Here is a 27,131-nt window from a genome sequence, read left to right as displayed (position 1 = left end):
TGGATAGCTATCTTCCTCTAGTATTGATATCTATTATTGTCAACTAGCACCGCTTCAACCATTTTCTCATGATAGTTAGCACAATCAATTTCAAGCTCTAAACCTCTGTCTCCTCTTTCCACATTTTGGGTTTCTAGTAACCATCTCTATATTTTGAATTTTGACTTTAGTTCCTTATCCTACATCAAGCTAGAGAATATAATTGGCCTTCTATTCAATATTTAGCCTCCAACATGGGCTATGTTCACAATTGACCTACGACTTATCTTTGGAACCCGATCTATATCTTAAATGACTCACTACCTACCCTGGTTCTTCTAATGCTTTTTTGATGTTACTCAACCCATCTTATGTGGCGTCACATGGTAACTTGATCAATCTACATCTTGACCATGTTCTTATCTTTTTACTATTCAACCTTCTTAGAGTCTAGTCGCGTGGTATTATCTTAGCCAGCTTTCATGTCCCTAATCAAAGTGTGGTGTAAACAGCTATATTCAACATGACTCTAGATGGAGGTCTCTATGCTCATCTTATTAAATCATACTTTAATACTCGGCCTACTCCCATGGTGTGCTTTTGTTGTCACCTAGGTTCCAATGCTGCCACATGACCACTATATAATTAGCCTCTGGGTTTCCTATATTGGTTGGGATGCAGTGTAAATAGATTGTTAGATAGCAAAAGTAATAGTTAAATAGAGACTTTGTAGATATATTTCTTATACCTTTATATGTTTGCATTTCAATGATGTTTTATTTTAAGTATATTAAATAATTTTAAAAAAATGACTCAAAAATGTAGTAAAATAACTCATTAAATACTTGATTTCCAACCTGAAATCTGACCCCATAACTGACTTTTTATTGGGTCCAATAAAGGATACAGATATAGAGTTTTAATTAAGTTTAAGTTTGGATTTGGATCGAATAAATGCATTTTGGATAGCATTGTCCAAACCTAATCTGAATCCGAGCCTGCACCCCAGTTATGGTGCAGCTAGGGGCACCCAAAAAGGTAACCTGAAACGTGACTCAGGATTATTAGAAATAAAAGCAAAAATAGTGCGGGGAATGTGACGGTTCCTTGGAGGGAATGAAATGTGACTAAAATGCCCATATAGAGATGCGGATGCTGGGCAAAATGGTGGGGCCAAAAATGTCATTTGAGTGGGAAGCTGCGCGTTTCTGGGGATCGGTATTCCGCCCGCGAGGAGGCGCGGTTTCGACTACCACCACGTGGCGTTTTGTCAGGCGGGATCCACTGTTTATAGTTAAACAGGATAAAAGTTTAACTAGCGTTCAGTTTGCTGACACGTGTCAATATCGCCAGCCCTCCCATTGTTCCTCTCATCTCCTCCTTTCCAAATTCCAAGTCAAATCAAGATGGAACTGAGCTCAAGCTGGCTCGAAACCGGCAGGAGTCGAGTTTGAGCCAAGTTTTCCAGATCGAATCAAGTTTGAGATGGAGATTTAGTTTTTATCCAAGCTCGAGCTGGTTCTAGCTCGCTCGGGTCCGAGTCATAAGAGAGGCATAATGGTGCAGAAACTTCAATGCCGCTTGAAGATACATGCTTGTGCTTTCAAGTCCCAGTCTCTCATTCTGCAAAATGAACCATTTATTAAAATGCCTGCAAATGAACTCAATACCAGTGCACCTCAAAGTCTAAAGATGAGCAAACTATGAGCGATGGGTGGCCTTTCAGACTAAGCATATATATTCAGAGAAGCAAATGAAGCCGCAAACTAGGTGGCTTCTTATGTGGTATGCCACTTCGAGATACCCTGTGGGTTGGAGAGGCAGAGTTGCCTAGAACACTCTGAAACTTGTTATTTTCTAATTTTATTAAGTATATCCGTACTTACAATGTATGAAACATCTACTTTATAAAAGAAAAAAAAAAAAGCAAACTAAATGAAACAATACTTTAACCTTTAAACGATTTGCTGTATGCTTTAAATCTCTTGCTTCTTTCGTGATTATATATGCAGCATAATAGCTATCCTTTCGAATTGGACTTGATGTGTAGGGACCAATTGGTGCAGCCTGCCTCAAACTAGTATGGTGCACTCCATTCTAAAGGTTAGGCTCTCTAGATTGTTTCCCTGCCCTGGATGCATCAGCATTTACTGCACCATTGGAGGGTACTTCTGACCTGCTTCCCTTCACAGGTGAAGAGACCTTTTGAGGTCCCTGACAATGAGTTTCTTGTTTATACCCGGAAGACAAAATTGAATGTGCTTTTTTCCCTATACCAAATGGCAGTTCAGGTCTTTCAACTTGATCAGAAATTAAGTTATTTGGTGATTTTTTATCATTGTAAGAGGATGCCAGTTGTGGGTTATCGTGTATATTGCAACTCTTGAGTCAAGATCATTGTGATGATTAGGAAGAATGGAAGGACCATGATTGTCCAAATTTTCTGGTATTCCAAAACTTGAGTAATTATCTTTTCTACCTGTAGAAGATCTTGCAGTAGGGCCTGTCTTCCCTGAGCAATCTTTCTCATGCTTCCCCTGAACATTGTAATTTTTCATCCCTCAAATCTTCAAGAAAAGCAAAATACTGATGAGAATCAAGGTCAACCTTCTGTCGGTAGTAGTGGTAGAATACAAACGCTTGTTTTCGCAAGAGGAACCAGAAGCCTTCAGCTTACCTTTGTCCATGTCCGAACTAGAAATCTTATATCTCTCCTTGAACTGCAAAGAAGAGTTCTTACGAGAGATGAAGAGTTCTTACAGAGGAACCAACATTTATTGCATCATCCTTTACAACTGAATTTCTTTTGGTAAAAAGCTTCTCATTATTTGAAATCCTCAATGGAGATGAAGAAACTGACTCTACTGGAGACCCCTTGTGTTCCTGAAAATTGGCTATACTTTTGAGGGAGCTTGAAACCTCTGAAGAACTTGAAGTAGCAGCTGTAGAAGCCTGTGCATAAAAATATAGTTAATCAGAGAAACTTTTGAGGAAACGCACTGACGGAATAGAATAGAGGTAGGATAAAAAAATATACAGGATGAAAAATTATACAGGATGTAAAATGCAGGGGAGGGAAATGCAGAGAGGTATGATGTTTTGCGATAAAAACTTGAACTGCTAAGCAACCACATATTTATCACCACTCATTATGTTTGACATCAGTGATAATAATTTCATGTATACTGAATTATTCGTCTCCAATCACCTTCTTGCAATATATATTGCATGTTAGAGACTTTGACCTACAATTGTAGTTCACTCAACTCAAGTCTATGTGAATTGGTTCTATCAAATATGCTTTGATTGGAATTTAGAAATGTGCTATAAAATTGTTAAACCAAAACTGTACTAAAGTGCATTTTTATTCTTTTATTCTTATCTTGATTTTTTCAATTCAATCTAGAAAATAATTAAAAAAAAAAAAGAAGAAAGGAAAGATTCTCAGGGACCCCAACAAGCAGCTACTACTTGCTATATATTTATTTTGTTAGTCTCCTTTAGCGTGATACTTGATGTCTTTACATGTTTACGAGCAATTATGTATTGAGATTACATTGGTGAAGAGGGGGCGCAATTAACCATTGGCCCAATTTATTAGCCATTTGGCCTTGGCTTGCACTTTATTTTTCATTCGTCGTGGTTACAACATATCATCATCAACTATTCAAAAAGATAATCCGTTAGTCATAGTGAAGATAATAATGATTATTGTGTGCCAAAACAATGAGATAACGTGGGTGAATTAGTGGGAGGCAAAGGTAGGAGAATAGAAGGGGATGGTAGGAGAACTTTATTATTCTTCCTATAGCATTATTCCATGTCTTTTAGATTTGATGAAAATATATCAAATGTATTATTTATGTATCGGATATTTAACGATTGCATAAAATTGTCAAAAACTTTACAGATAAAAGTATCAACTTTATAAAATTACTAAATTATTATGAAAATTATAGCACCTAAATCTTAATTGGTGAGCCCATTGGATGTATTTGGTTAAAGTTAATGCAAGATGAATGATAGATGAATTATCTATCGTGCATAAAACTGAAAAATGTGTATAATTTATCACTAGGTAGTTATGTTAATGACTCTTGACTAACAAGGCATATGGGCCTAGAGATTTTTCGGATCGTAAAAACTAAGTCTTTGTTTTCCAACTATTAGCAATAGCTACATTTTTAACGGTAATATTATTTCGAAACAAATTCTTTAAATCTTCCCTCAACTTTGTTCATGTACGCATATAATGGGGCATTAACTCAGTGCTTCTATTAAATACTTACATTTCTACTCGTATTATGGTTAAAAGTCAAGTACTAGCCCATCATCAAGAAAAAAAACAAGTCAATTATAATCTACAATGTCATTTTCAAAGGTCCAAGTATATTTGTTGTTACGTATAATCATCTAATGATTAAAAAAGCATGTGATCATTAAAACTAAATTAAACATAACATCACTTGAGTAATCAAAACATATTTTGAAATAATGAAAAAATAAAATGTACAAGAATAATTTTATAAATTATTTAAGATTAAAAACTATTTATAATATATAAGATAAAAAATTACAAATTTAACAAAATTTTTATATTAAATACCATCATTATGTTTTAGTTGCAATATACATAAAAATAATCATAAATAATGTATTTATTAGAGAGCTTGATAATACATTATATATGAATATAGAAATATGTAGAAATAAATTATTATTAAAATAATTAAATAATGGAAAATTGAAAAATCTTATACTAATTAATTTTATTTTTTCATAAAAAATTAACCTTTTAATTATTAAAATATAAAATATTCTAATATATACTAGATAACTCTATTTAATAGCACGACTGTTGCTTAAACAGGCGCCAATTATCATCGTAAGACAGAACTGAATGCAGTCGGGTAATTAAGTATTATATTTGCAAAATATTTAAAATTTGAATCCGGTTCTGGATTCACATTTCACATTTGGTTAGCTACCATGATCTTTGTTCGAATCGGATTCGACCCGTTTTAGCCCTAATTTCTCTTCATACCTCGAAATAAATAAACGAGAAAAATTCTGAATATTATCATTTTCTTAGTTTCCTATTTCCTCCCCCTCTCTCGCCCGTCGTTCGCTCGTTCGCCCGGCGTTCGCTCGCTCTCTTCCTCTCTTCTTCTCCCCTTTTCTCTACTCCTTTTCCTTCCGAAATTTCAAAACAATGCCCGTAAGATTTCTGGGTTCCTTTACCAGTCTCCACAAGGGTTAGGGTTTCAATTTGATCTCTGGTCATTTTGCTTTCTCAATTTATTTTTTCTTAATTTTTCCTGAAAAATAGGCTTGCGTTTCTTTGTCTAATTAATCTTCGCGGGCACAGTTACCGTCGAATTTTTAATATTATTTCTGACCTTTAATTCTTGATTCTAGAGATTGCAGACACTGTTGATGAGGGTTTCCGATTAGGATCGAGAAGATCTTAGGGTTCGATGTTTTGGATCCCAAGGTAGTTGCTCTGGGGGAATTGTAGAGTTTGGCTTTTTTTCAATTCATCAGTCGAAAGGAGCGGCATTTGGGTGCGAAAGGTGGCATTATTGCGGGGATTAATAGGTGATTCTTTGCATCTTTTGGGTTCTGGTAATCTTCTGGCTTGGAATGCGTGATCACTGAGGGGTCCTCTGCGATGCTGTGGAGGATCCCGTTGCAGGAAGAAGCTCAAATCAGGGCTGGGGGGTTTTATTTCCTTGGGGGATTTTTGGTGCAACGGAACATGCTCCATTCGATCCTTAGTTTCCATGAGGTTTTGTGTTGAGGAGAAGTATTGGGGTAGGAGATGGTTGTTCGAGAGGGCTAATACTTTTGTTTTCCGGAAGAAACCAGACGCAACAGAAGAATATTTTCGGGCACTGTTTACTGGGTAGTTCTTGTTGGAAGATTCTGAGAAATGTTTTCACCCGGGACAAATCCTTCAAAAGATGCAACTGGAGTCTCAGGCGGGGTGGCAGTTCCAACGCGGTTTGTGTGGCCATATGGGGGGAGAAGGGTCCTCCTGACCGGAACGTTCACAAGGTCAGATTCAATCATTTCCCACCCATTCCCTCTTGTGCATAATGTGTTCTTTGGTATGTTTATATTTGTTATTAAAGCTAATTTTCTAATATTTGTTGAAGAAAGGTTTTTTCTTTTTGCTACTTTTTTTCCAATGACATGTTACATTAGATTTAGTATCCTTTAAATGTTACAATGGTACTTATCAATGCTAGAACTGTTGAAGGTTAATCTAAGGATATAGAGTGCTAGGAGTTTATAATCTAGTGGAATAGGAATTTCAGGGAGGGTCCTCATCAAATACCTGGTGTAGGCCACTGATAGAAGTTAGTGCGAAAGTAGCACGACCATAATCTTGTAAATTGATACCAAACTATTCATCATATAAGGGATGCACTCATGCATGTGTGTGTTTGTATGGAAGTTTAGGCACATGCTCATGTATGTGTTGCTTCTGACTAGCTATAGATTAAACCTGCTGTTTCGTTGATACTCGTTTACAAGATTAAAGTTATGTTTTCATCATATGGTGACTTTCTACATTTTAGAGTTGGGTAGATGTATCAGCCTCTATTTAACTCTGGCATCCTTATTTTTTAACTGATCTGCCTATTGTTGAATTATCTGTCTCAGGTGGACTGACCTTATACCAATGTCCCCTGTAGAAGGTTGTCCTTCTGTATTTCAAACTATATGGAACTTGGCACCCGGCATTCACCAGGTCAGATTCTGGTTCTTATACTTATGAATGCTAGGTTTCTGATTCTTGATTTTGTTAGCATCATCCATGTCATTTTTTTAATTATATAACATGTACAAACTATTTATTCTCTTTCTAATTGAGTTACTGGTTGGATATGATTTTTTATTTTTTTAAAGATGATTCATAGAATACTCAAAACATGGCTACCTTCTTCACAATCACAATTGAAAATGTCTAAGATCTAAGATCCAAGGTCAAAATATTTGCTTTACACTGCACAAGTACTAAGGTCTGAATTATTACATGAAAACAGTAAAACACCTGTCCATGAAAAAAAGCACCACATGCGGATATTTATGCAGATATGTGGACACCCAGAGCATCACATCACATTGGTATATGTCCACATCCATTTAAAGAACAATGTGTAATTATGTCATGCCTCTGAATGTGTTAATATTCCATCTGTTTCTTTTGGGCCTTTGGCTTATTTTCTTCATGCCCCTTCATATGCAGTATAAGTTCTATGTTGATGGGGAATGGCGGCATGATGAACGGCAACCTTATGTGGTGGGGAATTATGGGATAGTGAACACGTTGCTTCTTACTCAGGGACCTGATCTTATGCCTGCAGTCTTGAGCCCTGAGACACCCGGCAGCAGAATGAACATGGATGTAGACTACGAAACCTTCCAATGTGCAGTAAGTTGACAATCAGCTTTTGTGACTAATGCTCTTTAGATGGCATACATTTATGTCAGTCATGTACATAGATGTGCATAAGTATGTACATCTGGCATAAAAATTTACAGATGCTGTCAACTTGTATAACTTTATTCATATTGTTGTAGATAAACACTTTTATATGCACGTATGAATTTAAAACATTAATATGTTTTTTTTTCTAAATATTGTATCCTTGACAACCTGACACCGCAATCCTAAAAAATTTCCTTCCATTTAATAACACTTGGTTGCATTTTGTTTGGGAAGGAAGCAGGCAGGAGGTCTGGAATGTATTCTAGTGAAAGCTGCTGATGCCAGGCATAATTATTCCGAGGATAAAAGTGGTCAGAAGCTATGCCTAGCATGAAGCCCTCATCTGTACCTGCTTCCTTTGTTTTTATGCACAAAAACATCCTCAGGTTTGAGTTTATCTAGAAATTGTTGTGAAAAAGAAATAAAAAAGAGTGGAATAACCGATTCCATGAGGCACAACTATCCTATTCCAATTTTCTTGTTCCCAAATCAAACATAGACTTAGCAATTAGAGTTGTGAATAGGCTTCAAAAAGGCTTGATTCAACAGCTATTAGGAAGCACACAAGGAGAAAAATGGAGACCTAAGCTAACAACAGGGTTTAGTCTTGCATATGTTAATTTCAGTGAAAACTGGTATAGTTTGGCTAAAAGTCATTAAAAGTAGCTGAAACTGTCAGAACTTGAGCAGTTTTGGTGGTCAAAATTTTAAAAACTTGGAATGACTCTCTTAATTTTGTCATATGCCGATATTGATTAAGTTATCAATTAGAGAGGCTTTACTAATTTATGCACATGTGAAACAATACCTTCGTTATTGTGCATTAGGCATGGGGTATGGTGTACAATGTGCACCTACTAGAAGGTTCTGTTTTCTCTGACACCTAATTAGATGCTTTATGATCGAATGTTGTTCATACTCGATGGCACCTATGGAGATTTGGTTATATGGTTAAAGATGTCAATGCCTCTATTCTCAAGTAAATATGAAAGGTTATGGATTGAGGACCTAGTTGGTCTCAGTTCGTATTTGCTGTCTTGGATCTGAGTGGTGAGTAACCGATCTTGGGATGCACTTGAGACCTCAATCCTATTAGAAGGGGGTTGACCTAGTTGGCAACAATAGGCACCAAGTTGTACATGATAGATACTAGCTAATCTTATTTTATACAAACCCGGACACAGTCAAAAAGGCACCGTTCCTTTTTCTTCTTCTCTTTTTTTTCTTTTTCTCCATTGCTGGTGTTTGAATGGAGAAAGCAGGGAACAAGTGGGGAGAAAGAGAATGTAAACAAACCCTGACTAAATATATAACGTAAAACCCAATCATGCACCTTAACACTCACCTAGCCCTAATATATGACCTAAACAATCCCTGGACAAGGCATAACAACTGTAAAAAATCATAAAGCAAGGGGGGAAAAGGCCCATGGATGGTATTAGGATGTTGAAGTATATCTTGTGTCAACATGAGGGTGTGTTGGTATCATATGAACTTGGTCTCCAGTCAATATCAAGACCGGGTCTTGAAAACTTGTGAAAAGTATTTCTTTAGATGCTTTTCTTTATCTTGGTGATTTTCAAATTGAAAAGATTGTTTGAATACTTTGTCCTTCAGAAAATAATGTTTCTTTTCTAATTTGTGAACCATAGATAGTCTTTTTAAAGAATAATGGTTTAGGAAATGTGTGATGAGGCTTGCAAAAATGTCACAGTTAATGATTGTGCGGGAAAAAATGGTTAAATATTTCAGTGAAAGATATGGGGCAAAACTTGAATAGTCAATTGGTTTTTGGATGGTTAAGCTTTATGAATTTGTGCTAGGATCCAGTGTTGTTGTTTAAGGAGTCATCTTAGATGGCTGGATAGGTTTAAAAAACTTTGATGTAGTTGTTAGATTTTGTAGTTTATAGACATAGGGACATAATATATGCACTCAGATGTCAACTTTAGCAACATATTAGTACATAATTAATAATAAGTAACACATATTTTAGTAACTTTATATGTAATTCCTATAGATGCATGCCTGTATGTTTGTGTAGATTGATACTTTATGACCCGACCCATCAACTCGATCGCAACTGACTCGGCTTAAGCAAATTCAGGTTTGATATAAACAAGTCAAGGTCAAAAACAGGTTGGCCTAACTTAACTCATTCATTAAATGGGTTGGGTTTAAGTTTGGAGCTATAGACTGTTTAACCTGTTTTGACTTATTTAAGAGCTGGGTCAGATCATGACCCATGCTGTTTAAGACCTACACGACATGCTTAAAGCATTTAAAGATCCATTTAATTCATTTAAAACCCATTTAACCTGTTTAACCCAATTTGACCTGTTTATGAAATAGGCTATGTGGGTCAGGTTAGGTTATCTATTTAGTAAAAAGGTTGAGTTGATTGTGGATTTTTGACACATTTAATGAACAAGTTGGGTTCAGGTTGACAAACATTTGACTGGATCCGTATCTGACTCAACCCGTTCCAACCCAATTACTAGTAGCCCTATGCATGCTTGTGTACATGTGCATTTGCAAGTTAAGTATGTCTTTAGGCATGGAATGCTGCTAATCCCTTTCCCAATGAGAGCTAAACAAAAGGTGCCACTTCAATGCTAGCGCAAGCCCCTTACTATCTGACATCCTATGCTAGAGAAGGTCCCCTTGTTCCTCAACCGCACCTCGATGTGCATTTATTTGTCGAACTTCATACTCAGGATATTCTCCTTCTTGAAGGAAGGGCCAGCCGAGGTGGACTACGAGGAGGAGATATGGAAGTTTGGGCTCTAGAGGAATTTGGTGTTGCTTGTATTTTACAAGAGATACCTAATTATGAATCTAATCATAGTAATGCTTGTGAAGAAGTACTTGGTGCTACGATCGTTGAAGGAATTGTACTTGAGGGCTGCTCCAGAATCTTTTCGATTGCTTATTTGAGAACTACGAATTTGACTCTAGAACTGAATCATTTCCTTGTATTTGTGAACTTTTAGATTAATATGAAGGAAGCTTGATATGAATGATTCAGAATTTCTAATTGATGAACAACCAATATAAACATCAACAACTTTGAATTGGGCCAGTTTCTCCTCAACAAATAAGGTCCTCAACCAACAAAATCCTACCTAATGGAGACCTGAGAGGTTTGTACGTTTTGTTATAAAACCAATAGACCAGAAAAAGATGGATTGTTTTGTGATATTTGGACCCATAAAGGTAGAATTTGTGCATGTGGAAATTATCTAGTGATCGGAGTTGAAAAAGAAGACCGTGAATTTTGTGAACAATGCGGAATGGAATTTGTTGATTCTATGATACAAAGAATCAAATTGGGTACACCAAACTAGCATGTCCAATGACTCGTGTGGTATTTGAAATGTCCTAGTTATTTTGTGAATCTTTTAGATAAAACTCTTAATTAGAAGGCCTAGTGTACCACAATTTGCTGACTTGATCAAACTTTTCATTTTACATATTGAGAATGAGAAACTATCATTCCAATCCGATTGAATGGGATGCCCCGGGCTCTGTATGTGTTTTGGGTAAGTTTGCATGACACTCTAAATTATTGTTATATTCAATCTTCCAAATGAAAGGGAATTGATCCACGGTCAACTCTATATAACAAATAAATAGGAATTGCTAGTCGTATCTAGTAAAAAAAGGATACTTTTTCATGAATTTAGCCCTTCCATGTGAATACAGAGTACATGGATATTACCGAGCAAACTCATAACATACTTAATTTGCATGTGGTATATATACATATCCATAGCGAATGATTGTTGAGTAACATGAATGTTTAGTTGTGATTCTTGTGAATATGTAATAAAAAATAAAATTCCCTTGGGAGAGTACTAATGAACCTTTGGGTGCATGATAACCTTATGCTCATCCTTATTCGTGTATTTTATTCATCTCCTATCACAACGAAGTCTATTCTAGGGGTTGCCACATACTTTCTCCCTGGAAAAGGCTGTCCAAACTCTAAAATAAACAGATATGCTTAAGTAAATACTCTAGAGTGTGTATCTTAAGTATCTGAAAATGTATGTTTAATTTTAAGGATAAAATGATTTTATTTAGATAATATGTGTGCTTAATATATGCTTAGGTGATGGAGTTGGCTACAATTTGATGGAATTATGGAATAGGGACTGCCTGTCACAACCATGGGTATGTGTAAGTTAATATTAGCAAATTTGACTTCTTCAGCTTCCAAGTTAACATTGTCCAAAAAACAAAAGGTGGATTTCTCGAAGTGGCCAGGTGTTTGTGTTTGTGGGAAGATGTCCAATGAAGAGCTGCAAGAAGAAGAAGAATAAAGGAGGGAAAAAAGTAGTAGTTTAGAGAGAGAGAGAGAGAGAGAAGGGGGGGGGAGAGAAAAAAAAGGGGAAAAATTATGGGCAGGATGCACTGGTTGTCCTGTCTTTTGTCTATTTATTGGTTGGTGAGAGCTGCTGGTTATCCTCTTCTCAGCTCCTCTCTCTTTCTCTCTTTGCCATTGTGAATTGCAACCTCCCTCTCCTTATCCCTTTTCTTCTCCATACTTCATTTAAGGAAATCATCTGATTAATCCAAATAATAATCTTAACCTGGAAAATAAATTCCCCGGCCTTTAGCATACATTGCTTGATCTGTGCTATCCATGCCTTAAGCTGACTGACCTTTTATGCTTGAAGAATGTTCTAATCTACCTGGGTGCTTTCATGAGGAGAAGTTGTGTGGTAGGTCATGCATGGTCCAAGCAGAAGCAGCCAGTCTCTAAAATGCCTAGATGGCTGCCCAACTAATTTTTGAGACAGTACATTTTGATGTGAGCTCTAAGGTACTTTAAGCTAATACAAATCATGACCTGTAACTCTCTTCCTTTACTCATCATCATTTTCCAACTCTTTATGCTTTTTCCCTCCCCTTTCTCTCTTTTTCCTTCTTTTCCCCCCTTATCTTATTCTTATTCTTGCTTTTGTTTTTTCCCCTTTTTCTCCCCTGCTCTCTTTCTTTTGCTGTCTTCATTCTTTATATCATTCACTACCTTGCCCACCAACATGGTCAAGGGATCTTACTGTCTGGTCCCCTAGGTATTTTGGCTGGTGGCTTCTTTTAGTATGGCTACTTAAGTTATCATTGCCACTCCTTTAAAAATTAGGGCTGTTAAAAATTTTGCTTTTTTTTTTTTGTGCTTCAAACAAATGCCAGATGCCCAGAATCCACTCTTATTGAATCCCCTGCTTGAGAAGAAGCTGTTTGACATTTCTTGTTTATTTTTCTTATACAAATAGTAAAAAATTGCTGCAGAAAAGATCAATTTGAAAGAGAAAAATATTAGGACTTAGGAGGAAGGGAAATCAGAGAAGGGAGGAAGTTGAGAGAAAAGAGGAGAGACAAGTCGAGGGAAACTCTCCACAGGAGCACTAATTTAATTCAAAAAATACTTTATTAGTGATAGAAAATTGTCACTTCCCATGGGCCCCTAGTTATAAATTTCTAAACAGCTCCATTTTTTTCTTTTTTGTAATCCTAAAAGGACTCTTAACTTTTCTATAATGAATTTTGGACGACATAATTTGACTCGTAATAGGACTCTTAAATGACCTAAAACTCTACCCCCTTGAGATTACCCACCTAACTAAAAAAAACAGAGATATACTAACAAAAGTAATATTTGTACTTTCATGGAACCTTAAACACTAAATATTGTAGTAAAAATAATTGAAAATAAATAGTTTAGCCTTAAATTGATTCTAGTTTTTCTAGCCCTTCGTTTTCTTTGGGGACTATGAGGGGTTTCTTGCATTCTTGAATTCTTATTAGTTATTGTCACCGGTGAAAGAAGAAAGATGCCCAACCAGCGGTCTTGATACTCTCAGGTTGAAACTAGAAGGGAAATCTTTAATATTCTTTTTTTTTTCCATTTATATATTTTAGATATCATTATATAACCAGCAAAAATAAGTAGATGGAGCTGAGTCAGCAGAATTTGATATTAGTGGCTTGATATATAATTGGTTTCACTGTCCTAATCTTTTCTCTGTTGCCAATTCTGTTATGCCAAATAGGCCACATCATCAGGTGCTGCCCTGCAGGAGGCAACTTTGAGGATTTCAGAGGCTGATATAGAGGTCTCTCGCCATCGTATTTCTTCATTCTTGTCCATGTTTACTGCTTATGAATTGCTTCCGGAGTCAGGAAAGGTATAATTGGTTTCATGATTAGCCATTAACATTGTCTCAATAAATTCTCTCATTATTTTTTACTGTAATGTTGCTGACATTCTTCAGTCTTCTGATGAAAGTGCACATGTGATTTCAGGTCATTGCTCTTGATGTTAATTTGCCTGTCAAGCAAGCTTTTCATATCCTCTATGAGCAGGTACCTATAGTCTTAAAGGATGGAATTGATTAAGAGTTACCTTTGGAATATATCATATTATCATACCTCGAAAAGGTTACTCTGTGTTCCTTCTTTCTTTATCCAATCATTATGCCTTATTGTATTTATTTCTATGTCCTGCAAAACTGTTCGATAGTAAAAACTGATGGGATGTTTTCACTCTTTGATATTTTTCTCATTGACAAAAGAAGCGTTGTTTTTGCGCATTCATTTTTTTATAGGTTGTGAGGCACTTAAATTTGCAAAATGCAATGATCTAATACACTCATGTTCTGTTGAACATATGTTTGATATCTTTAGTTCATAATAATCATAACATAATTCTGAAATAATAATTTACCACAATGTTATGAAAAAAAATGTGCATTATCTTGGTTAGTGGATATAAAAAAATAATCTTGTCAAGTTTCTAGGGAGAAAATTTTAACTCCTAACTGCAGATTGACACATGAGCTTGCAACATGATCTTTAAGAAACTCTGGAGAGACTGATATAGAGCTTTCTTGGGGATTGTTGAGTCCTCTCAGTGCCTGTCCAATCAATTAGTGACTTAGATTCAGGGAGCCCATGATTGAAGTTCATTTGACATCTTGGCAACACATTTACAAGACACGTTGGCAATCTGAATCCATTAACACTGGATATAGTTATTTTTTCCACAGTTGACAAACTATAAATTTGATGTATACCTTCTACTTATTTATTGATCAATGGCTTTTGTCAGGTAGTCATCTATTCTTGCTATCTGAAATCAAATTGTCTACAGGGAATTCCTGTTGCTCCTTTATGGAACTCATACCGGGGGCAATTTGTTGGAGTACTCAGTGCGCTGGACTTCATATTAATTCTGCAAGAGGTGTGTATGGAATTATTTCTTGGTGGTTTTATTCTTGCCCAAGATCATATCATTCTTCATTTCAGGAAAATTGTTAGTCATAGTTGCTTCTTCAGTCATACTGACTGTTTGAATCATGCATTGGCTTGATTTGCTTAAATAAAGTAATTCTTTCTGTATAGAGCTGTTCCAATTTATGGAATGTGCTCACTTAGAAAGGATTCCTTTGTGTCTGTTCCTTGTTGCTTGGATGATATGGCTGGCTATTCTTTACCTTCTTCATTGTTCTAAAATTGGTGGTGGCTTGTCTACTGCATGATTCTCCTGCATTGGCACTTAAATTATAAAATGTGCAGCATAATCTTTCAATGGATTGTATCCTTGAAGTTAAGAAAGTGATGTGGAAGATAATACAGCTAGTTTTTGCATTCCCAAAAAGTGAGTAAATAAAAGGTTAATGAAGCCTATTTTTAGGAATAAGGGTCAGGTTGACTTTATAAGCTGTGTCAAGACCGATCGGATCAGACTGCAATCTTGACTTTCATTTTACATGATATATATTCTTGCGCTTTTTTTTTTAATCAGATTAGTTAAACTCTTTTTGAATGGACTGATTGATGCTGTAAAATAATTCTATTAATGTAAAACAATTAGATGTTCATTAATGCTATTGTAATAAAGCTCATACATCATTCATAGCTGTCCCCATTCATGTTCAGTTCTTTCAACTTGGTTCAACTTTTGTCTGGGAAAAAAATGGTGCTAGAGTGTCCCCAATTTCCAAGCTTGAGCTTGGCTTGATTAGTTTCATGCCATGAATGTGCTTCTCAGAAATGGCACATCAAATACTCCATTTCGAGTTACATGATCGAGAGTGGATGTGGGAGCGGATTAGGGTATTGGAGTGGATTATATGGAGCTGTCAAAACAGTTCAAAGCAAGGTTCGTTGTACTGGTGTGTACCACCTCGTACCCGCATACCGTACTGGACCAAGATTCGGTAGGGGTGGTATACCGATTCTCGGTATACTGAACCAACCATGTACCGGGCATACCAACACTTAGCAGCATGGTATTGGTATAGGGTCTGATATCAAGATGGCGAACCTTGGTTCAAGGTTCACAGCACCTTGAAAGCAGGTGCTAGAGTGAGATTTTGGAGAGATCTAAAAGCAGCTGCAGAACTGTAGGTAGGATATTTTGGGGTGAAGACTCCACCATTCACTTTGTAGTTCCATATTTCATATGGATCTTTGGAGGAAGATCTCAGCTAGTAGACTAATAGATCTGCACACATAGTTCCAAGGTACTCCCCTTCCATTTCTTGTTGTTAATTGGTTGTAAACCTCAAGTTAGTGCCTGAAATGTTTCTAAATCATAAAGAAATAGATTGGCAGACAATTGAAATATATATTGTCCAACATGATGCTAATATAGAGAAGAGAACTTTATATTGCTGAGGTGGCCATTGCTCAAGCTCACCTTAAAAGCTTTTTCGAGCTTAGATTCTTGGCTCAAGCTTGGCTTGGTTGCTAGTTAACTGATGTTTTACTGAGTCAAATATAAGTTGTTCACAAATGGCTTGCCAATTGGTACCGTTGTTAAAGTACCATATTAAAAAAATGGGGTAGCTATCTCAAAAAAATGTGCTAGGATTTGATCTTTTTCTTTTTTGCTTCAAATCGTTTCTTAGTTCTCTTTCTGTTTAGTCTTTCTATTACCAATAGTGTGATATATGGAATATGTGACGAAGGTGAAATTTTGGAGAATTTCTATCGATTGGTCGTGCCATAGAGGCCCAAGTGAGACATCTTATTGCTTCGATTATTGTCAACCATGCTTTCCACCAGCGCCACCAACCCTAGATGGGAATATAGATACAGCAGCACCTGAGCCTGCAACTGCTGCTTCTACTCTGTTATTGTGCCAATTGATCCTCAAAATTTTGGCCTGTTCCCATAAAATGGGGAAAATAAATTAACTTGGTTAGAATAAATTCATATGAAAAGATTTGTTAAACCATTTTGATCTTGTTAAAGTTGTTAATCTAATTTAACCAAGTTACCAAACATTTATTTTTACTCAAATTGAAAATATGCGAAAGATTATATGTGGAAGTTTGTTTTGTTATGTAGATTCTTAAAGATATTGTAATTGTCGTAATTTTGGACTGCATGTGGTATTTATAAATTTATTTGAACGGTATAGTTGAGATATATTTTTTTTGATTGATAAGATCTTCTCACGATTTAACCTTTTGGTGCGAGGCGCCATTTCAGCGACATAGTAAACTGAAATTATTTGGTCATAAATAATCCATCATATAAAAAAGTTCGTTTCAATGATTATTATGTATATAATCAGAAATAGAAACTTAAATACTAAGAAATGATTATAGTGTGAAAATTTTGATCTGCTAAGTTGCCAACAACTATCTTTATTTCCTGTTCTTGTTTTGCATTGTGTTCTTCAACCTGGCCATATTATGCTTCTTCCTGTTTGGCATGCATGTTTCGATTATTTCAGTTGTATTTTGTTCTGATGTATGTTGCCCATCTAGTATGAGCTACCATGCTACTATATTAATTCGTTGTGATTGGATGTGTAGTTTTGTGGACATTCTTTTCTTCTCTTTTATGTTTCATTGACTTTTTCTTCCTCTTCTTTTTCTTTTTCTTGACCCATTATTTTTGTAAACAATCTTTTTTATGTTTTCTTAAGTATAATACTACTGTAACCTTTTATTCATTGCAGCTCAGTAATCATGGATCAAATCTGACAGAAGATGTTTTCTTAAGTATAATACTACTGTAACCTTTTATTCATTGCAGCTCAGTAATCATGGATCAAATCTAACAGAAGAGGAGCTTGAAACACATACAATATCTGCTTGGAAGGAGGCAAAACAACAATTCCATAGGCAAATGGATACACATGGAAGAACATTTCGGAGGCAGCTAATCCATGTAACTTCCCATGAGATTTCTTTCTGTTTCTGTCGATCTCTTTCTTTCTTACCCAAACTTTGATATGGTTTGGCTGCAATTCAGTGGCAGTCACTAATGCCTTTTGAATATGACTTTTTTTAAATACATCTAGCATGTTTTTTTTTTGCCATATTTTCATACATATCTTTAAATGTCACCTTGAGATCTATATATTGAATGTACTTGGTGTCTGTAGGCTGGTCCCTATGATTCATTGAAAGATGTAGCTTTGAAGATTTTGCAAAATGAGGTTGCAACTGTTCCAATCATTCATTCATCATCATCGGATGGGTCATTTTCTCAGTTGCTGCATGTTGCATCCCTCTCAGGAATATTAAAATGTAAGCTTTATACAAGCCTGCTTACCCATGATCATTTGAACTTATAGTTGGAATTTCTTTTGTGGTACTTATATTCAAGCTTCATTTAGCCCATATTATTGATGTAATCATGAGAGCTTTGATCTTAATTTCAGGTATTTGCAGGCACTTTAAACATTGTTCTACTTTGCCCGTTTTGCAACAACCTATATGTACTATTCCTTTGGGCACATGGGTCCCCAAAATTGGGGAACCAAATGGGAGACCATTGGCAATGTTGAGACCAAACGCAACACTTAGTGCTGCTCTATCTCTGTTAGTGCAAGGTGGAATTCTCTTTAATTCTTAGTAACTGAATGAACTAAATACTAATTGCAATTAAATCTTGACAAATACATTGTAGTTACCATTTGTTTTATGGTGGATTTTGATGCTTAATATAAGTATTAAATATAATTATTTATATTTATGCATCATCATTACTTGGGCCAAAAGTGAAAGTTGAAATTCACCATACACTTGTGCAAATAAATGTATGTAAAGTGTTCTGTCTATTATTTCTGTTCTTTGTTTCTTCTTGTTTCTTTATTTTCTTACTCCCTGTATGCTATGTGTTGGGTGGTTCAACATTGTTGACAAACAGAAAAGATGATAACCAGGCTGATATTGCTATTTTGATGTTAAGAACCTCTCAGAATTATTACACAAAAATCACCAGCAGTGTAACTCTCAATCCTGGCTTGGACATTCTTTTTTCGGTTTTAGATATTTCCTTTATTACAGGCTTATGCATCTTCTATGAGTGACAGAACTTGTAACTGTAACTATGACTTGTAAATTAGGAAGATCTCAATAAACTAGCATAATTGGAAATGACAATTATAGCGGAGCCAAACAGAGCGCATTATTTACACTAAAAATGACTCTTATCCTAAAGCAAGATTATTAGGAACAATTTCATCAATTGTCAAAGGGACCGCATTACCCCAATATTGTTGCTTTCATATTCACCATTATAATCAAGAGTGGGTGTAGGTGCAAGGATATTTTAGAAGCATTTTCAGTAAGAAAGTGCTTAAGAAGTGGGTGTAGGTTCGAGATTCCGGAAAGACTCTGAAGTAGGTGCATTATCCTAGGTAGAGGATTCCAACTATACTATACTAAGGAATGGAAACTGATAGATACTTTCATTTTTGTATGTAAAACAATATATAACTCAATCATAAGAAAATAAGAATTTACAATGAACAGAGTTCTCAGCAAACAAAATTGTGTTATGTGTTGAAGGTCAATTATTGTGACTGTACTTTTAGATTATTAACAATTTTTTTTAGAAAATTGATGAGACAGTTTGGTTGATTAAAATGAAACTCATGAAAGAATTTAAATAGAGACAGTTTGGTGGTCCAAGAATGAAAACTATCCTATTTGATTTGTCGAAAACATTAGAAGCATGCGTGATGGAGCAATGATTAGGTCGGATGACTGCCTTGAAAGGAAGATGCCATGAAAAGGTTTAACTTTTTTTTGCAGCCTAATGAATTTCAGTTTCAAAATATTTGGTGGTTTGGATCCAAGTTTTAGAGTCTTACCCAGAAAATGAAAGTAATTAAAAAGAAAATAAAAAAATTAAAATAAGTTGCAAATGTTTCCTATGTATCTATAGTTTATTGTATTCTTTGGAGCCTTGGGCTATATCATGTGATGTGAAAGTTTATTAACGCTGTTAAAGATCATTACAAAAATACACACAAAACTCTTGAGTAAATTTAGAATGTTAGTACTGGTTAGACCGTTAGAGAAACATGTTAAACACTAGTTTGAAATTTTGACATGTTATTTATGAGAATTTATACTCCAAATTTATGCATTCCTGTTGGAAGAACAATTTTTTAATTTTTTTTTGTAGAGATGTCATAATTCATGAATTTGAAATGTCATGTGATACTTTGTGAAGATGAGGAAGGTTTCAACCAAGTTTCGTGGAACCAATATCGGAGGACCAAGGGGGAGAGGGAGGGAGAGAAGAGGGGGGGGGGGGGGAGGCGGGAGAGGCGCACCTCGTCGATAGTGACAGTGACGACGGAACCCCAACCCTAGTTGCAGAGTTATTGTCATCGTGGAACCCTAACCCTTGTCAGCATAATCGTCGTAGAGCTTTGTCATTATGGAGAATTTAGAGTGGGGAGAGGGGGGAGGAAGATCGAGAGAGATAGTGGTATATCTCGTCGGCAGTGGCGATGAAATGCTAACCCTAGTCATGGAGTTGTCATTATTGCGGAACATGAACCCTACCCAATATCATTGTTATGAAGCCATCATCGTTGTGGAGCATTGAGCATCGCTAGAGAAGGGAGAGGGGAGATGAGGATCGAGAGAAGAGAATCAAGAGAGGGAGAGAGGGAGAGGAGGATTGAGAGATTGGGAGTGGGAGTGAGGGAGTAAAGAATCGAGAGAGAGGGAAAGGACCTAGAGGCGTGTCTATAAAAATACACTTTGGTTTGGAACCAGATTAACCGGCCGAATCGTCTCAGTATCGGTCCGAATTTCGCTTGCTCGGAATTGCCTGGTTCGAGACTATTCTGCTGTCCTTGGTTTTGAGTCTTTTGACAGTCTTGCGTTGTACTGATTTACCAATCCAACAAAATGTTTATGAGGGATTGCTTTCAAATCTATCTGGAACTTTAATTTTGAGATTTACCTTGCAAAATATACTTTGCAGGCTCAACTTTTAGTGCATGAGCAAATTTAACCGAAAAATAAGAAATACTAAAAGTTAAAGGGCAGTGCTTGCTTTCTGGCTGGCTGTGAACTCTCAACCGATAGTCCATGAGCAAGTTTTCACTGAAAAAATATGAAATGCAAAGTTAATTGTTTTTCTCCTGTGTGTGCGTGTGTGCATGCACCTGTGCGTATATGTGTGTCAGTGTTAGTTTCAGCTGAGCTAGACTGAATGGAATCAATTTTAGCTGAAGCTTCCTGGACTTGCTAAAACTCAAATCAGTTTTGGCAAAACTCTTAACATTGCTGATGAAATTTCTAGTTTTAGTGGGCTGCTTGAGATTTTACATTGGTGATAGATTGTAAATAATGACATGTTATTGAACTTTATTAGCTATATAATAAATTGTATGTAGTATTGCTGGAAGCATACAATAATATGAGCCATTTATTTATATTGAGAACCTATAGATACTTTAAAGCAATCAGTTTTATCCAACTAAAAAAAAAGCTTTGATATTTTAGTTCTGCTATGCATAGGTTGAGGATAATTTGTTTTTTTAATGTAATTAGTTCACATGGATGAAATGGACATGTCCCCTGAACTAATAGGCAATATGTACATGCTATTACTTCTAATGTTGCATTGGTATGTCAAAAGGCAGGGTTGTTTGTAGACTCCCTTACATCTGCCTGACATGGGCTTAAACTACTTTGAGATGTATAAGATAAAGTTTTTGCTAATTGATTGGTATGCTTTTGAGATGAGCTGATTTGAGCTTGATCTGGGATAAATAAAATTGAGCATCAAAGGGACTGTCTGAAAGAAGATTTAGGCCCTGTTTGGGGGAGCTTTTGGAGGGCCAAAAAACATTTTCTGGTCCTCCAAAAGTACTTTTCGATAAAAAATAGTGTTTGGTAAAATTTTTGAAAAGCTGTTTCAGCTTTTGCGGGAAGCTGAAAATAGCTTTTGGGGAGAAGCTCCAATTTGGAGCTTTCCGAAAACGCTGTTTTCAGCTTTGTCGGAAAGCTGTATTTTTAACCAAAATACCCCCAATTAAAAAAAAATCCCTCCCAAAAACCTCTCACCGTCTGTTCCTCTCCCACCCAATCCCCCTCCCTCTCCCTCGCCGCCGCACCCCCTCCTCCCTCGCCGCCGCATCCCCTCCCTCTCCCCCACCCCCACGGTGGGGAGGTGCCGAAGAAGAGGAAGAAGGGTGGTCTTCCTCTTCCCGCGGCCGCCACCGGCCATGATGTCCCCGTCACGGAAGGGGAGGTGCCGAAGAAGAAGGAGGTCCCCACGGTGGGGCGGTGCCGAAGAAGAGGAAGAAGAAGGAGGTGCACTCCCCCTTCTGCGGCCGCCGGCGGTCACGACCCGCCTCCCTCCCGCATCCGCCATGGCCCGGCACCTTTCCGGCGCCGTCGGCCTCGCAGGAGGAGAGCACTTCCCACGGGGCAGCCGCGGCCGCCAAGACTGCCGCAGGCGCCGCCGGCCACGGCTCGGCCCCCTCCCACAGCCGCCGTGGTCTGGCCCGCTTCCGGCGCCGTTGGCCGCGTGGGAAGAGAAGAAAGGAGAATGGGGGAGAGGAAGGGAGAAGAAGAGAAGAAAAAAAGAAAAGAAAAAGAAAAGGAAAAAAAGAAGAAAAGCAAAGAAAAAAAAGAGAAGAAAAGAAAAGGAAAGAAAAGAAAAAAAAGAAAAGAAAAGAAAAAAATAAATAAATAAATGCATAAATAAATATTTATATAAATGAATGAATGAATGACTAAATAAATAAGATAATAAATAAATATATTTTAATGAATAAATAAATAAATAAATCTACATTTAAATTTTTTACACTAATAATTATAATATTTTATACCTTTATTATTGTATTATACTATAAATATAATATTATAATATATTATATCATAATACATTAATATGTTATATTAAATAATTTAATATTATGTTATATTATGGAAAATTAATTTATACTAATAATTATAATATTGTATATCTTTATTATTGTATTATACTATAAATATAATATATATTACATTATATTATAATACATTAATATGTTATATTAAATAATTTAATATTATGTTATATTATGGAAAATTAATTTACTCTAATAATTATATTGCTATTATGCTATGCTATGCGATATCATATTACTATATTATAATAATATTATTTTACATTACAGTAATATTATACTATATCGTATATTATGTATTAATATATGTTATGTTTTATTATGATTTGTTGTATAATACTATGCAATGTCCTTTATGGTAATTTTGTCATACAAAAGTACTTTCTCAGTTTATTTACCAAACACATGTTAAAGTACCACAGCACTTTAGAAATGTAGTTACCAAACAGCAAACAGTTTTTTATTAAAGCTCTACTTCAGACAGCTCTATTTCCAACAGCTCTACTGCCAACAGCTCTCCCAAACAGGGCCTTAAGTATTTTCCAAAGAAGTCACGATATGTGACAATTTGCTGGATATATGACACTATGATAAAGGGAATAGGTGGCCCCATCTCAAGAATTTTTGGTTTATATCTCTTTTATAAAGGTGGACATGGAAATCGAGGGGTTGGAGGTGAATGCAAGAGGAAGAGACTTGGTTGATGCATCAGCCAAGAATGATTTGGGTTCTGGTGGTTGTCAGCTTGGTGGGTTATCATTTTTTGCACAATTCATCTAATGCGGTCTTAAATCATATCATCCTATACTCCTGGTGAAAAATGGGCCTGAAATGGTACTAAGTTGTGTCTATAAAGCTTTGAATTGCAGTAATGTTAAAGCCCATCCTTGGCTAGCATAAATCCAGGTCTAGTTCCAAATAACCATTGTGCTGGACCTGTCCTCTGAGCTTGCAACTAGGACCTAACTTTTTGTAAAACCTTGTTGGTTCTATGAAACTGTTGGGTTGATCCATTTGGCTAACAAACATACATTGGTAACCATGCAACTGTTTTTCCAAGCAATAGGGTATCTTTTTGAAAGATACATCTTACATGTTAAAGCACATGATATGCTAAAACCGTTTGCAATCATCTTATGTTTTTTTGAAGACAATATCATTTATAGTATTTCCGTTATGTTATATATATTCAATTAGAAATTTAATTTCACAAGCATGGAGTTGATAAAGAGACTTTATGATTTTTATTTAATAATGAATATAAGAAAGTCATCGGACTTAATATAACTAAGACACCTCCATGAATGCTACTTCACCACGGTTTCTGATTTAGGGGATATTTGCATGTGCCAGTTTAGGGAGTCAGCTAAACTAATCTAAGTACATGGAACATCTGATTAGTCACAGAATGCAAAGGTGTTGTGTGCTATTTCCTTCCGATGACATGGAAGATGTCAACAAGGAGGCATTACACAATGCAATCTAGGCAAAGATGGAGGAAGGGCATGTTCCTTGTGTTTTGAGGCTGTTTCTATTTATCAACAAATTACTGCAAGGTGTGATAAGCATGTCCCTATTCTGCAATTTTTATATCTTAGGTTATTGATCAGCTGTTTAAGGAAATGTTCTACATTTTTGCTTTACTGTGGATAATTGATTTGCTGATCTGCCATCAGGAGAACTTTTACATGGTAGATGACCATATATGTCTAGATTACTTGGTATGATAACTTATTGCTTTTTTTTTTTCCTAAAAAAATCTACCTTTAGAGTCTTTTTCCTTATTTATGTAAAACTATAATGCAATTTCTTGAACGATAATGTTTTCTGGGTTGTGTCTATCATCAAAGAGATTCATGTTTAATCCAATTTAAGAAGATGACTTCATTTATGCGATTGTAACTGAATATTTAAAAAATGTGTTCATCACTACGAGCATATATAAATTGTTCAGACTAAGAAAATTTATCTAGCTTAGCTTTTTATGTATCCTTCAACTACTTTGTTCATCTTCTCATGCCACTATCTCAGACCAAGCAAATCTCTGGTCATTGTAAGTGTGATAGTTGATACTTTAAACGATACTACAAAATCATTATCCTCACCTTTTCCTAGAGAAGATTTTAACATGACTATTATCACTCAAAAAGATGCCTGTGAAGTTGGAAACATATTTGCATAAAATTCATTTGGTTTGTTGTATAAATGCATCCTTTTGAGTTCCTTGGCAGGTCAACTTGATGTTTAGGGATGTATGTTTTTGGCTGAAATATGAGCCATTGTATATCACTTGGAAGCAAATACAAATTTGTGACAAGTCATTAGGCAATATGTAGTATTTTTTTTTAATATGCCACGAGGATACTGTTTTTTTTTGTTTTTGCTGTTTTCCAAATTCATGATCATCTTTATTTCTGTGCAAGTTTCATGGTTTTGTTCTCACCGCTGTGCATCTTGCACTTATGCTACTGTATTGATTGCCTTCACAGCTCGAGTTAGTTCAATACCAATAGTTGATGACAATGACTCTCTGCTGGATACATATTCTAGAAGGTATCTTATGCTTCAATTTATTGTATGGATGGAATGCTTCAGTTCCTTTTTTTAACCAAAAAAAACCTTTATTATGCTGTGCACAGTGATATTACAGCTTTGGCTAAAGACAGAGCTTATTCACATATTCACCTTGATGAAATGAGTATTCACCAGGTAAAGACTGATATTCTTTTTGTCTAACCTTGGGGAGAAGTGCATTTGGTTGATGGTTCTAACTTCTTATCCATAAAGTGGTTAATTTTTAACAGGTTTTATAATGTATTTTCTTTACCAGGCCATCAATATTAAGGCTCCGTAGCATATAGATATTTTGTGGTAGTAGCGTTAAGTGTCACTAGTGAAAGGTACAATTATTTGACAGCCACCTTCAAGTTCTCTACACTTGGTTAATTCACTGAAGTAGGTGGTGTTCTTGTACTGTTATAATCGACACTGCATGTCCTGGTGTACCACCTATATATGGACTGGTGAAAATTTTTCGTGCAAGAATAATTAGATCATATACCCTTTGTAGTTTTAGAGGGGTATGGCTACAACTGAGGAGCTCTCATGACATTTCTGAAACTATAGGGGTCTAAGGGTTTCTTTAGGCATTTTATTCTGTTTGTTTAATATTTTTTGTAAATGTCATCTGAAGAAAGGGCCAATCATGTGACTTTACTAAGTTATTAGCCATCTATGTTCATTTCGATAGGGCAAAACTGCACCTAGATTGACTGTTATCTTATGTTTGGTCCTCGTTGATGGAAAAGTTATTCCATTTTTTGTTTAGTCCCTGGCCTGTGAATTAGTGTATAAATCAGGTATATAGAAAGAGGCCTAACTGTTCGATCGACATGAGGGACTGGACATAAAATGGCTTAGGACTAGTCATCAAATGGCAGTTAGACTAAGTTCCAGGTGTGAAGTTCCCTTGTTTTGGATGGTCGGTCGACTTGCTAATATGTCATATGAAATTTTGTCATTTGGTTTTTAACCAGTCATTTGAATACTGAAGTGAGCAATTAAAAATACTTGAGTTTGTGTAAAGTTTAGAGGTCTTCTTTTCTTTAAATGATCCAGATCTAAGCCCATATTACATTATGTTAGTTTTAATTTGATTAGGATTTTATTTAGGTCTGTTTTCCAATTTCTGTACTTTGTAAACCTTTGCATCCACCCTCCTGTGTTGGGTTTCCTTACCTCATTGTTTGTGGCTCTCAACTTCTGCACAACAAATGCCAGAGAACATGTTGTATGAAGAAAATAATTTAACAAAAACACCAAAGAGGACTTTCTTTTCTTTATCTTCTGAATCTACGGTGGCATCTTGCCAACCATGCCTGAAATGAATGAAAATTTTAACTATTTCCGTTTGTCTCTGGTAAATTCAGGCACTGCAACTTGGACAAGATGTGAGTGCTCCATTTGGATTCTTTAACGGGCAGCGATGCCAGATGTGTCTTCGTTCTGATACTCTGCAGAAAGTGATGGAGCGATTGGCAAATCCTGGTAATATTTTGTCTATAGAAAGTTCAAGTTTCTCAGTTGCAATCTCATTCTTGGTATCCTCCTGCTGCTTGATTTTAGGGATCCGGCGTGTTATCATTGTGGAAGCTGGAAGCAAGCGTGTAGAAGGCATTATTTCTCTGAGTGATGTATTCAGATTCTTGCTTGGTTGGCCTCAAGTATCAACAAGTAACTTCTAGTTTATACTGGCTTGTGAGCACGTTATTCTTCGCCTACCGTCTCTATCGGGCAAATGGAATCATTTCTTCTTCTTCTTTTTTCTTTTTTCCTCCTTTTAATTTAATAGGCGTCATTGGTTTAGAGCCTGGTGTTTGTTGAGAAGACCACAAATGGTCTGTAAATGAGGAATTTTCTTTCAACCCGGTTTTCCATAATTGTTGTTTCTGTATGTGCTTTTGCTGGCTTGGATGG

The 27,131-nt window shown here is 36.0% G+C and overlaps 1 protein-coding gene across 13 annotated transcripts; it reads left to right on the top strand.

Annotated features, from left to right (window-relative positions):
* The first annotated feature begins 4,951 nt into the window (after nt 1-4,951).
* Nucleotides 4,952-27,108, top strand: LOC103707296 (sucrose nonfermenting 4-like protein). 13 transcript variants are annotated; one of them, XR_003385750.3, is made up of 15 exons: nt 5,040-5,197; nt 5,398-6,036; nt 6,649-6,736; nt 7,235-7,420; nt 13,537-13,671; nt 13,790-13,849; nt 14,595-14,726; nt 17,537-17,671; nt 17,889-18,033; nt 18,168-18,338; nt 24,057-24,211; nt 25,145-25,208; nt 25,295-25,364; nt 26,585-26,702; nt 26,781-27,108. XR_003385750.3 is itself a non-coding variant. In XM_089928026.1 (15 exons), the coding sequence occupies exons 4-15, from the start codon at nt 7,414-7,416 to the stop codon at nt 26,897-26,899; spliced, it is 1,176 nt and encodes a 391-aa protein (XP_089784152.1). In that variant the 5' UTR covers nt 5,062-5,197; nt 5,398-6,036; nt 6,649-6,736; nt 7,235-7,413; the 3' UTR covers nt 26,900-27,108. The 13 variants fall into 13 exon arrangements, 12 of the variants coding, with proteins under 12 accessions (XP_088569419.1, XP_026660539.1, XP_038988708.1 ...); XM_089928026.1 differs by lacking the exon at nt 24,057-24,211 and adding an exon at nt 11,592-11,653 and having other exon boundaries at nt 5,062-5,197; nt 14,637-14,726; XM_089928027.1 differs by lacking the exon at nt 24,057-24,211 and adding an exon at nt 11,592-11,653 and having other exon boundaries at nt 5,096-5,234; nt 14,637-14,726.
* Nucleotides 27,109-27,131: the final 23 nt, after the last annotated feature.

Source organism: Phoenix dactylifera, chromosome 17, assembly GCF_051530095.1.
Source record: "Phoenix dactylifera cultivar Ajwa chromosome 17, Ajwa_hap1_PhDact_Kaust_v1.1, whole genome shotgun sequence".
NCBI lineage: Eukaryota > Viridiplantae > Streptophyta > Magnoliopsida > Arecales > Arecaceae > Phoenix > Phoenix dactylifera.
The sequence above is the reverse complement of the archived record's forward strand: the minus strand, read 5'-3'. Positions and strand labels throughout refer to the sequence as shown.

Excerpts from the sequence above, each read along its gene's own strand:
- LOC103707296 (XM_026804738.3), top strand. The coding sequence starts at position 5,912 with ATGTTTTCACCCGGGACAAATCCTTCAAAAGATGCAACTGGAGTCTCA. Across the intron at positions 6,037-6,648 it reads CTGACCGGAACGTTCACAAG|GTGGACTGACCTTATACCAA; the intron begins GTCAGATTCAAT and ends TATCTGTCTCAG. Across the intron at positions 7,421-13,536 it reads ACGAAACCTTCCAATGTGCA|GCCACATCATCAGGTGCTGC; the intron begins GTAAGTTGACAA and ends TATGCCAAATAG.